General features: G+C 35.1%; 1 protein-coding gene across 8 annotated transcripts in view; it reads left to right on the forward strand.

The window, feature by feature from the left end:
- UBR2 (ubiquitin protein ligase E3 component n-recognin 2) overlaps positions 1-13,657 on the forward strand; it is a 93,210-nt gene that overhangs the window by 33,184 nt on the left and 46,369 nt on the right. For 4 of the 8 annotated variants that reach the window (XM_081140956.1, XM_081140958.1, XM_081140960.1 and 1 more), the window contains exons 9-13: positions 1,680-1,787; positions 2,388-2,476; positions 3,458-3,556; positions 12,581-12,744; positions 12,834-12,933. In XM_081140956.1, coding sequence (XP_080997082.1) covers positions 1,680-1,787; positions 2,388-2,476; positions 3,458-3,556; positions 12,581-12,744; positions 12,834-12,933 — 560 coding nt within the window. Of the gene's footprint in view, positions 1-1,679; positions 1,788-2,387; positions 2,477-3,457; positions 3,557-3,626; positions 3,726-12,580; positions 12,745-12,833; positions 12,934-13,657 lie in introns of all 8 variants that reach the window. The other 4 variants (XM_081140955.1, XM_081140957.1, XM_081140959.1 and 1 more) reach the window with 1 other exon arrangement.

A 13,657-nucleotide genomic window follows, 5' to 3' on the forward strand; every position in this document is an offset into this window, starting at 1 on the left:
TAGCAAGCTGGAAAATGCTACTGTAAATAAAACCTAAATGGTTAGCAATTTAAAGGATGAACGCTAATAATATCTTTGTTTTGACTCCTGCAACTTTTGGTTTCCAGAATTTGCAACTCTGAAAATTTGCAAATTTGAACTTACTTAGATGTTTTTCCACAGTATACAACTTAGATAATCTTTTTAAAATAATGGTTACAGAATTAGAACCAAAAATACAAGTTTGGTGTATAGCATTAAAGAGTAAAACAGGAATAGATGGAAGCTATCTGTCATACTGGTCTTCAGGCAAGAGATGTGGTTTGGATGAGTGACAGTCTAATGTTTACTATAAAGAAAATTTCTGAAATGTGTATTGTAATGCTGTTTGAAAGACCATTGCCACACTGTGGCCTGACAGATTAAAAGAAGGTATGGATATTTAAGAGAACATGTTTGCTTGCCTTATAAATATCTTTCCAATTATTTTTCTTACCTTCTTTTTTTTTTAATCCTCATTTGACGATATATTCATAAATTTTAGGGGAGAGAGAGAGAAAGAAACATCCATGTGAGAGAGAAGCATCAATCAGTTGCCTCCTATACGTGCTCTGACCGGAAATTGAACCTGCAACCTTTTGGTGCACCACAGATGGCACTCCATGCAACTGAGCCACCCTGCCAGGGTTTTTATCCTCATTTTTTGAGTTTTTATGCTTTTCATTGGATGCTTGTATGCCAATACGTGCGATAATAAAAATTATTTTTTTAATTATTGTGCATGCTTGTAGAATTCTGAAAACAGTGATTTTAATTATAAAGCATGAAACAAAAAGGTATTAAAGTTTTGGTTATGTTAATGCTTATATCAATATTTGAGCAAGTTTTTTGTGTTTTTTTTTAGTTTTGTATTTAGAGGATATAGGAATTTGTTTTCCAGGGCCTCTCACATAGTAGGTCCATATGAATAGATACACAGTGAATTTTTGTTTAATGATAAAGAACATTTTGCATGGCATTGATAAAAAGAACTGATATATATTACAGCGTTGAGGTCATGCCTTCTTTTAAATGGTAGCATAATTTTATATTATACAGTTTAGCTATAATGTGATTTAATTAGCATTGGTGTTAGAAGAACTATGTTTATTTAAGTGAGCTTTTTTTGTATTCTTTGCCCTTTTTTTAAAGAAAAAATTTATTCATTTATTTAATGTCTTTATTGATTTCAGAGAGAGGAAGGGAGAAGGAGAGAGAGAGATAGAAACATCAGTGATGAGAGAGTCGTCATTGATTGGCTGCCTCTTGCACGCCCCTGACGGGATCGAGCCCCCAACCAGAGCACATGCCCTGACCGGGAATCGAGCCGCTGTCTCCTGGATCCTAGTTGATGCTCAACTGCTGAGCCACGCCTTACCAGGCTGTGCTTTACTCTTTAAATTCTTTACAGCACAAGAGGTCATTGCCTTTCTGATAGATATATATTTTGATGTTCTGGCATGAGAGTTTGTGTATAATGCAAGATTTGCAATTTTCTCCTTTTTATGAAAATGTTAATAAAATAGTTAATGTTTAGTTTTCTAAATAAATTTGACTTTTAGTAAAACTCCATAGATTCATTTCAACATTTGTACTAAAATTTCATTTTATTTTAATATCGGAAGTTACTGTTTCATGACTACTTTTCTTCCTGTTTTAAGATGGTCTTCGCCGAATTTTATGTCAAGTTGGTTTACAAGAAGGGCCAGATGGTGAAAACTCTTCTCTCGTGGATAGATTGATGCTTAATGATTCCAAATTGTGGAAAGGTAAGTCTCTTAAATACTAAAAGGTACAAGGGAACCTATATAGGTAACTGGGATGTTAAAGTTTTCTTTTTCTTTTTTTTCATTTGGGAAGGTAGTTAATAAATATGGTTTTTAGAATTAGCATATGCAGTCTTATTCTTTGGGGAAAAACAGACAGATTTTTGGGTCCATGACCCAAATTAAATAACCTTTATTTTTTTTAGAAACTACATTTAGAAAAACTGATATTTTTTTAAGAAGCGGGTTATAAAAAATATTTTATACTAAGGAACACATGTAGTTTTACTCTTGAAATTTAAAATACAGTTGACTGCCCGGCCAGGCATGGCTCAGCGGTTGAGCATCGACCTAGGATCCAAGAGATCGGGATTCGATTCCCTATCAGGGCACATGCCTGGGTTGCAGGCTTGATCCCCAGTCGGAGGCGTGCAACTCATCATTGATGTTTCTATCTCTCTCTCTCCCTCTCTCTGAAATCAATAAAGATATTTAACAAAAAAAAAAAAAATTAAAATACAGTTGACCATATAAAAACTTTGGGAATGTAATTTTTGGCTTGTTTTATATATCCTTATCTTACATCTGCTCTCTTTGTAAAAGGTGCTAGGAGTGTGTATCATCAGTTGTTCATGAGCAGTCTACTTATGGATTTGAAATACAAGAAACTGTTTGCCATTCGATTTGCAAAGGTAAATTGTTTCTCAGATTTGAAGATTAACAAAAAAGTCAGGTTATATTCAGAGTAACTGTTATCCAGGCTTTGTAAAATTAGCAGCTAATAGTAATATGTCAGTGTGTTGATTTCAAATTCTAAGAAACTTCATAAATAATATTTTTATCTTTTATCAATAGAATAAAATTCATTGATTCATAAATAATATTTTTATCTTTTATCAATAGAAAAAAATTCATTGAGGCTTTTCTTGTTTATCATCTGCCATGATAATATGAATGTTTGTCTATACAGTGTGTATGATATGAAATGATAAATGAAGAATTTAAACCTGTCCCATTGTGAATTATGGTATTATTTCTATTAAAATTTATACAAGAAAGACATTATCTTAGTTGAAACGATATGTATATTAAGAATCACGAACTCTAGATTGTTGATATTGTTGACTTACATTCTTCCCCCTTTTAACAGCATGTGATTAAGCTAACTGGTTTTGCTTGTTTGTTTGTTTGTTTGTTTGTTTTTACATAAATTAGAAGTCCTTAGCCAAGGAAGCATGTAAGAATCGGTTGGGGTGTTCTTTCAGAATACATGTGTTTGTGTTTTATTCTCAAAGCTGCTGAAGCAGATTGACCGAGAATGGAGCCCAAACACATGTACTTTGAAAGAGCCATCAGGTGATTCAAATGTAATGTGAATCTGATGTAAAGTGCATCCAGAAGTAATAGAAGTCTAGATTTATCAGTGACAGTGCAAAGTCTCTTATATTCCGGGATTTTAGTAGCCAGTAGTCCTATTTCAGCTCATAAACTGCCATTTGTGTTTGAACAGATTGTCTAGTGAATCAATATTTATACACACTTTATTTGGTAGAAATCATTCCAGTTATCATTATAGTGTTATCTCACTGACTCCTCCAGCACTGACTTTTCATTATAATCCTTAAACATTTGGTCATTGTGGATTAGAGGTGAATCTCCCCCTTGTTGTTTAGAATTACCAGCAGTTGCAGAGAGATTTTATGGAGGATGATCACGAGCGAGCAGTGTCCGTGACTGCTCTGTCTGTCCAGTTCTTCACCGCACCTACTCTGGTGAGTAGTGCTTGCCTTTTCTTTGTAACTGATAGTTGGCACTCCTTGCCTTTTTTTGCCTTCTTAATAGAACTATGAGCGTTTGCAGAGTGATTATGTGACAGATGACCACGACAGAGAGTTTTCAGTCGCAGACCTCTCGGTTCAGATATTCACAGTTCCTTCACTTGTAAGTACTGAAAGACTAAGAAGAACTTTTTTGTTTTTCATTATCAAAAGTAAAGCCTTGAAGTAATAGAGAACTAAGATCTGTATATTCCTAAATAGAGTAATATTTCATTAATGGGTTATCAGACTTCATACACCTTCAGCCATACTAGAACATATCCTCAAATATGTTCTGGAGGGAAAAGTCAATTTACCTTAATCTTTACTATCTTGTTTTGAATTGATGAGTTAAAATTAAGCTGATTGGTTTAACAAAGTTATTCATTAGAAACATACAGCTTTTAAATATAATCTTACATTTTGAGAAGTGTCTTCCCCCAGTAAGGGAAAGGGGGAGCTAAGACAGTGGAATCATGATGATTAGTTGGTCTTATACTAAGTTTTACTAGTTGCTCCAGAAGGCATCACTGTTTAACTTGTTTAACAAAATTTATTGAGGACTTATTATTTATTGGGCACAGTTCTAGGCTTTGGAAATGTAGTGGTAAGCAAAAACAGATGTGTTCCTTGCCTTCATGGCACTTACAACAGTGGAAAAGACTCACATACATTATTGATTAAAATTATATGGAAACTGAAGAATTTGGCTGTTTTGAGAGAGAATAATAGAGAGATTGACCTTTTTCCACAGTTCAGAGAGGGATTCTCTAAGGATTTTTTTTTTTTTTTAATATATCTTTATTGATTTCAGAGAGGAAGGGAGAGAGAGAGATAGAAACATCAGTGATGAAAGAGCCATTGATTGGCTGCCTCTTGCACACCCCCAACTGGGGATGGAGCCCTCAACCCGGGCATATACCCTAACCGGGAATCGAACCCCAATCGCCTGGATCCTAGGTTGACGCTCAACCGCTGAGCTACACCTGGCCGGGCTCTATGGATCTTTATGCAGGTTCATGAAGGGAAGTCTGTGCAGAGGGACTAGCACTTAGGAATGTCCTGAAGTAGAAAAGTTCCTCAACAGGGAACACAAAGCCAGTACATTTAAAGACCCTTGAACATGGAGTGAAATGAGACCAGAAACGTAGGCAGGGGCCAAACTGTATAGATTTAAGAGTATTCTAGTTATTTTACTAACCAGGTGTATTTTCCAGTTTTTTTAATGACTCCCGCCCCCCACCCCACCCCCATTACTTCTGTGTTCAAGGGTATATTCTAGTGCATTTGAAGCTGTCTGAAAACTATTTACCCATTAATGACATATTATCATATTATTATAGCCAATTTAGGATTTTGGTTTTTATCTTAAGAACATGGGAAGACATTGAAGAATTTTGAGTGGCACACTGTCACATTTGTGATTTTTTTAAAAAGATCATGCTGCTTATAGTTTGCAGCACAAACTGGTGGGAGCAAAAGTGAGTGTGGAGAACTTAGTTAGAAGCCAATACAATGATCCAGACAGGAATTGATAGTAGCTTGAACTGGGATTGTGGCAGTGGTTATGAGTTGTGAGAGATATTTAGGTAGTAAAATCTATAGAAACAGCCAGATGTTGGGTATGAGGGATAATGGGTTTGGTGAATGATTGGTGGTTGGGTTTGAGGGGAGAGTATAAAGATGTTTCCCAGGTTCTGACTTGCATCCAAGCAGATGTTCCATTTGCATGGGGAGTTTTGGAGAATGAGTAGGATTTGTGAGGAGGGAAAGGGATGCTTTCAGTTTAGTCAGGAATAAGTTTGAGAAGCCTCTGAGACAATCCCATGTCTATTCAAATCTGTGTGCATTTCTCCTCCATTTATCTTTTTGTCTATTGTTATGCCAGTACTCAGTTTTAATAATTTTAGTTTAATATTTCATTTTGATAACTTAGAGCAACTATTTGCAACCTGTGTGCCGCAAGGATTTTTAAAACATGCAGTACCTGACTATTCAGTCAGGGGCACTGGCCTCTTTTCCCTGTGACTGTCAGATAAAAAATAGCAGCAGCCAACACAAATAGCCATCCGATGTAAATGAATCAAAATTATACCTATTTTTTGTCAGGTCAGCAAAAAATATATTTTTTGGTGTGCTGCAGAATTTTAGAAATTAGTTTATGTGCCATGAGATGAAGAAGGTTGAAAATCATTGAATCTTCTTTCGTTATTCTTTTCCAAAAATTTAATTATTCTTAGGCCTTTTTTTTTTAAAGAACAAAAATCAGTTTGTCAATTTTAATAAAACAAGAACACTAGGATTTTCACTGAAAACATACTGTGTTTATAGATAATTTGGGAAGAACTGGTGTATTTGCAATATTGAATATCCCCCTCTAGAAATATAATTTGCCCTCATTTGTTCAAATGTTATTTTTATGCTCTTAGTAAAAGCTTCATAGTTCTCTTGTTATAGGTCTTACACAGTTTAAAAGTTTATATGTTTTATTTATATATATTTTAAAATATTTTTAAAAATATGTTCTTACTGATTTCAGAGAGAGGAAGGGAGAGGGCTAGAGAGATAGGAACCTCATCAATCGGCTGCCTCCTGCACGCCCCCTACTGGGGATGGAGCCTGCAACCTTGGCATGTGCCCTGACCAGGAATCTAATGTTGACCTCTTGGTACCTGGATTGACACTCAATCATTGAGCCACACCAGCCAGGCTATATGTTTTATATTTTTGATGTGGTAGTAAATTGTTCATATTTTAAATCTGGCTATGGCTAGTTGTATAGGAAAACTGATTTTTATATAATCCAACTTATATCTGTCTGGTTCTCTTATTAACATTTCTTCTAATATTTTGTGTTGATTCCTTGGAATTTTTAGTAATCTGCAAATAATTTTTGTTGTTTTTTCTAATTCAGTGTTTTATTTTTCTTTCTTGTATGTATTCATTTATTCAAAACATATTTATCACCTTTATTAATTAGGCACTGTTTTGGGCTCGGGATAAATACAGCATGGAATTTATAGTCTAATTGGGGAAAGATACATAAACAATTACATACTCTTTATTATAAATCAAATGTTGATAAGTGCTATGAAGTAGAAAGGCAGGTTAAGGAGGGAGATAAAGTGACAGTGGTGGGGTCATATTTTATAGAGTCATCAGGGAAGGCCTCTCAGAGGTGATGTTTGAACAGAGACCTGAAGGAAATGAGAGAGTGAGTGGTGTGACTGACTAGTGGAAAAACCTTTCTAGGTGGAGGGAACAGCAACTACAAAAGTTCTGAGATGAATGTGCACTTGGCATTTTGGAAGAAAGAACCAAAACAAGCTTATGTTGCTAAAGTGAGTAGGAAGAACAGAATGGCCAGTGAGTTTGAGCAGTGGGGTGAAGGTAGGAGTTGTTGTGCCAGACTTTGAAGGCCATTGTAAAAACTTATGTCTTTTGTCTAAAGAAAGTTAAAAAAGGGAAATAATAAAGAGCAGAAATTAATAAAACAAATGTTCAAAAGAGAAAAACCAACACAACCAAAAGTTGGTACTTTGAAAAAGCCAGGAAAAAGGGATAGATCTCTAGTAAGACTAATAAGAAAAACAAATTTTTAAATTTAAACAAAACTATAGATCTTACAGATATTGTAGAAAATAAGACAATACTAGGGCCAAGTTAATTAATAAAATTAGAAATTTGGATGATATGAGAAGACATTTCTAAGAAAAAACAATAGTTATTAAAAGAGAAAACAAGAAATAGAAAAATTTAATTAGTATAAAAATCTCATACAGAAATCTCTAGACCCAAATGGCTGCACTGGGGACTTCTTCTAAATATTGAAGAAGGAAATAGCATCTGTCTTACATAAGTTTTTCCAAAAGACAGGAAAAGATAATGTACTTGCCAGTTTAACTGAGTCCTCTGTAATCTTTATACCAAAACCCAACAAGGCAGTTACAAGAAAAGAAAATTAACATCTAATTACCACAAATGAGGTCACACAAATCGAATCAAGCAGTATTTTCAAAAGGGTTATACAGCACAACCAGGAGGAGTACAACATTTGACAAAAATCAGCTGGTATAATTCACCGTATTTAACAAATAAAAAGGAGGGGGAAATCATATCAAATGCTTTTCCTGAATTCATGAAAATTAAACGCTTATTTATGATTTAAGACAAACAAAAAATACCTCATAGCAAACCTAGGAATGAAATAGAACTTATTTAATCTGATAGAGCACCTAAAGCCAAAACAAAAAGTAAAAACCCAAAGCAAGCAGCATATGCAACGGTGAAATATTAAAAACTTTTCCCCTGAGATCAGGAATGAGAAAAAATTTTGGCGATTACTGTTCTTTTTGTTTTTTCTTGACTTTCAGCCTTTTCTGGTAAGTTCCTTTAAGGCTTAAGTTTCCATCTGAACAATTTTTTAGCTTCATCCCACTCTTTTATGTAATACTTTTATTCAGTTCATAAAACCAAGTTCCTCTGTGATTTCTTCTTTAACCCATTTTTTCTTCTTTGTGATTATTCTTAGAAGTGTATTGTTAAATTTCAAAACACTTGGGTATTTTATAATTATTTTGTTATGAATTTCTAGCTTAATTTCACTGTGGTCAAAGAATATACTCTGATTTTTGTCTTTTGGAATTCGTTGAGACTTGGCTTTATGGCCCAGAATGTTGTCAGTTTTGGTAAATATTCAGTGTGGACTTGAAAGCAATGTCTGTTCTCTCAGTATTGGGTGCAGTATGTATGTATGTCACTTAGGTGGAGTTTGTTGATTTTCATTGTGTAAGTCTTTTACCTACTTACTGATTTTTTGTCTACCTGTTCTGTGAGCTGTGGAAGTGTGTTGGCCATCTCCAGCAATGACTGGTGATTTTTTCCTCCTTGTACTTCTCTAAGTTTTTGCTTCATATATCTTAAAGCAATGGGGTTGAGTGCATACAAATTTAGAATTGTACTTCCCAAATTGAGCCCTTTAGCACTATGAATTATCTCTTTTCATCTCAAGTAACAGTTCTGACCTTGAAGTCTAATTTATCTGATATTGTAGCAACAACTGGTTTCTTTTGGTTAGTATTTGCATAGTATATCTTTTCCATTGTTATAGTTTTAACTTTTCTATTATGCCCTTATATTTAAGTATCACTTATAAAAAGCATGTATTTGGGTTTTTTTGTTTATCCAGTCTGACACTCTTAATGTTTTAATTAGATTTCTGAACCTTTAATATAATTACCCCTATATTTGGCTTTATATTTACCACCTTATGACTTTTTTCTGTTTAACCCACCTATCTTGTTTCTTTTTCTCTCCTTTTTTACCTTCTTTTGGATTAAATATTTATTATTTTATTTTTCCTCTTTATTAACTTGTTAGTTGTACATTCACTTGATACATTGAAGGGTCACTCTAGAGCAGTTTTACCCAAAGTGTCAGTTATGAAAAGATAAACAGTTTGTACCAGAACATGAAACAATACACTACTGATTTCAGCAAAAATCTTGCTATGAAAAATAATGTCTGCTGAACTGTTTTAAGTAGTTGATTTTGCCTTCTTGTGCAGACTCGTCACAGCTGGCAACAAGCAGTTGTCAGGGCTCTGGCGTGTGGCCCATACTTTGAGTAGCGCTGCCCTGGAGGTTACGGATGCGTCCTCACTGCAGTCAGGCACCACGCTTCAGCCTGAGAGTGGAAGTCCAGACTCCCCACTCTGCCTCTGGGGGTGCAGTGCGGATAGAGTCACAGTTGTTTCTGTGGAGGTTGGCTGGAGTTGGAGGGGTTATTGTCTGAAAGCTTTCTGTTTTGTTAGGTTACTCCTTCCCTGTGGCTAGAAGGAGCAGGCTTTTAGGGGGCATTTTTTTTTAAAGTCTATGCCCATTGGCATTTGCGGATTACCAGCTTCTTCAGCTCCAAGTCTGGGGTATGGGAGGTGAAAACAAAGAACTCTTCTGTGTCATTCCTTGGATCCCGAGGTCCCTAACCAGCGTACCTTCTCTCCGCCTTTCAGAGTCTCCCGGTGCTCTACTTGCATATCATGTCCAGAGTTTTTAGTTGCACTTAATGGGGAGACTAGAAAAAAGTACATCTACTCCATCTTCCCTGAACCCTGAAGTAAAAGTTGTTTTTATTTTTTTAATACATTCTAGTTTCCTGGTGAAATTCTCTGATCTTTTCCTCAATTTCCAGAATATGTAAATCATAGCTATTTTAAAGTAATTGTCTGATAATGCCATTATATGGTCATACATAGTTCTATTCCTATTGTTTGATTTTATTGGTTTTTTTTTTAAATATTTACCCCTTTTCATTTTTAGTCATTTGGAATGCCTAATAACTTTACTGGCATTTGTCTTAGATCTTAGCAGTTTTACTATGATTTACTTAGATGTGGTTTTCTTTATATTCACAGTATTGGAATTTGTAGATATTAAGTCTCTAGGCTTGTACCTTTCCCAGTTTTGGAAATTTTGGACCCACCCTCTCTTCAAATGTGGTTTCTGCCCCATTCTCTCTTTCTAATTTTTTTAAAATATGTTTTTATTGATTTGAGAGAGAAACATCGATTGAAACATCCTACACAACCCCTACTGGGGATCGAGCCCACAACCCTGGCATGTGGCCTGACCAGAAATTGAACCTTTGACCTTTTGGTGCTTGGGACGACACTCAACCAACTGAGCCACGCCAGCCAGGGCTGGTCCTACTTTTTGATGCAACTTTCTGTATTGCTAATAAACATGATATTGACTAATATAAGACCTAGTTAAATAGTCACCTAGCACCAATAACAGCTTGGAACCTAGTTAGGCTATACAAGAGGGGAGAAATCCATGATTAGAGTAATATGTGGCATTCAAAGTAATATTAGACTTTTCTAACTTTACTGTGTAGCAAAAAAGGAAATGCAGATTGTTTTTACAAAGTTCAACCTCACTCATAGTAAGATGTATATTAAAACTATCAGAATGGTTGAGATCAAAATGTTTGAAATTGCATTACATCATTGAGGGCATGAGGGGAAGGCACACACTATAGATGGACATATTAATTGGTAAGCTTCAGAGAAACATAGGCATAAAGAAGAAAAATGGCAATAGATAAGTATAAATAGATTAAATGCTCCAATCAAAAGACATAGGATAGCTGAGTAGGTAATAAAACATGGTCCAAATATATGCTGTCTACAAGAATTCCACCTCAAAACAAAAGGCATAGGCTGAAAAAAAAAACAAAAAACTTCTGGAAGACTTTAAAGGAGAGATAGACAGCAATACAGTCATAGTAGGGGTTTTTAACACCCCCCTGAGTTTACTGGATAGATCTTCCAGACAATAAAATCAGGGAAACAGTGGCTCTAAATGACGCACTAGATCAGATGGATTTAATTGGCATTTACAGAACATTTCACCCCAAAGCTGCAGAATATGCATTCTCATCAAGTGCACATGGGACATTCTCAAAGATAGACCACATGTTAGGACACAAAACAAGTCTCTACAAGTTCAAGAAGACTGAAATCATATCAAGCATCTTCTTGGACATTTACACCATGGAATACTATGCAGCTGGAAAAAAGAAAGATCTCTTACCCTTTGGGATAGCATGAAGGGACATGGAGAGTATTATGCTAAGCAAAATAAGCCAGGCAGAGAAAGACAAGTGTCACATGATTTCACTCATGTGGAATCTAATGTACAAAATAAACCAATGAACAAAATAGATTCAGAGACATAGAAGCATGGAACAGACAGACAAATCTCAGAGGGAAGGTGGGGACGGACGGGGAGCAACCTAAGAACAAATATGCATAACCCATGGACACAGACAACAGTGTGCTGAAGGCCTGGCGGGGTGCAGGGTAGAGGGGATCAATGAGGGATAAAAGGGGCCATTTGTAATACTTTCAACAATAAAGATAAAACTAAATAAATAAAATGGTAAGCTTCTTTGAGGGAACAATTTGGTGATATCAGCTAAAAGTTATAATGTATATATACCTTAACCCAATAATTCCACTTCTAGGAAACTATAAATATTCTTCCAACTGCATAGAGTTGGAAGATATTTATTGTAGCATCTTTTGTAATAAATAACTTGAGACTGGGAAAAAACACAAATATCTCACCAGTAAGGGCATGACTAAATAAAGTATGATAGAAAAGTATACCTAGTGATAGTTACAAAGAATGAGGGAATTTATATGAATTGATATGGGACAGTCTCTAAAATATATTAAGTGGAAAAACAAAGTGCAGAACAGTGTTTATAATACGCTATTCTTGGGGTGGTGGATATAATTATACGTATCCATACTTTCATCTACTTAGCAATCCATGTATTACAAATGTATGTATGTATATGTATGTTTATTATTATACACATATACCATCTCTGGGAGAATATGCAGGAAACCTAACTGATTGCCTTAGCAAGGGGAACCTCAAGAACTAGGAGACTCATTTTTTACCTGTTGTTTTTTGCATCATTTAAGTGTATTTGCTTACTCAAAAATACATAGGTATGTATATCTATACTTAGAAACAAAAAATAAATCTCAGCTAAGGAGATTGAGAGGAAATAATAGTTTTATACTGAGTTCTACAGAATCTGTGATATAAACCTGTGGATCCTAGAGTAATTATACCATACCATTATAGGTGTCTAAATGTCTCAGTTAAGGAAAATTTGCAGCCTGGTTCAGACCCCCCACTCTGAATTATCTTTGAATAATGAACCTTGGATCTGTCTCCTAACATTCTGGCATCTTTCTCCGTGATATAATTTTTGCTTCATACAAGTGGCAATTGGAGTAAGTAATTGTTATTTAGAAATACACAGTAATGCATTATTTATGATATTATACTATAATCGTGTTGAAAAGCTTTAAACTGAAAGCTCTAGCCAATGTTGGTGGTTTTCCTAACTTCCCAGTAAATAGGTTTTGATTACCATGTACTCTGATACACTTTGTTCTAGGCTCGGATGCTCATCACACAAGAAAACCTGCTGACCATCATCATTAAGACTTTTATGGATCATTTGAGACATCGAGATGCCCAGGGTAGATTTCAGTTTGAACGATACACTGCTTTACAAGCCTTCAAATTTAGGAGAGTTCAGAGCCTTATTTTAGACCTCAAGTAAGCTTTTGTTTAATTATCAAACCAGTTGCAACTTGTAAAATGTCAGTGTTTATCCATGTATTCATTGATACTTTTATCTTCTTCAGGTATGTGTTGATTAGCAAACCAACGGAATGGTCAGATGATTTGAGGCAGAAGTTCCTAGAAGGATTTGATGCCTTTTTGGAATTACTCAAATGTATGCAGGTATGTATAAACTGACACATTTTAAAAAGGAAATACTCGATTTCCTTTTTCTTCTCTTTCTTCCTTTTTTTTTTTTTGTTTTTTGTTGTTGCTTCTTGTTCATTGAACTGACCATCTTTCTGTCCATGCATTTATTTCATTTTGGGTGTATCTCCAAGAGGGTGATTTTGTATGGCTACAATTTGGCCCAAGAAGCGCCTCTTTAATTGGAAACTCTTGGAAAGGTGTAGAATGAATGAGATCCTAGCAAAGGTTCAGTCATCTGTTCTTTTTTTTAATCCTCACCCGAGGACATGTTTATTTTGTTTGTTTGTTTTTATTTTTAGAGAGAGAAACATCAATACATCCATGTGAGAGAGAAACATCAATCAGTTGCCTCCCCTACTTGTCCTGACTGGGGATCGAGCCCGCAACCTCCTGGTGCACGGGATGACGCTCCAACCAACTGAGCCACCTGGCCAGGGCTCTACTGTTCTTTTGTATTAGGTTTTTCTTTTGATCACCATTAACAATCTTTGGAGTTTGCAGGGTTATTTTTTTTTTTAATATTCTTACGTGGAAGTGTTGTCAGTTACTTAAGAAACTAAAATGTTTGAGGGTTTTTAATGTTTCCTTATTTCTTTTTCCTTGATGTGATATTTATATAATATAGTATAACTCATTGTAGTTTTAATTTGCATCTCTCTGATGATTAGTGACATTGAGCATTTTTTTATATATTTCT

Source organism: Miniopterus schreibersii (assembly GCF_964146895.1).
Source record: "Miniopterus schreibersii genome assembly, chromosome: 6".
Taxonomy (NCBI): Eukaryota; Metazoa; Chordata; class Mammalia; order Chiroptera; family Miniopteridae; genus Miniopterus; species Miniopterus schreibersii.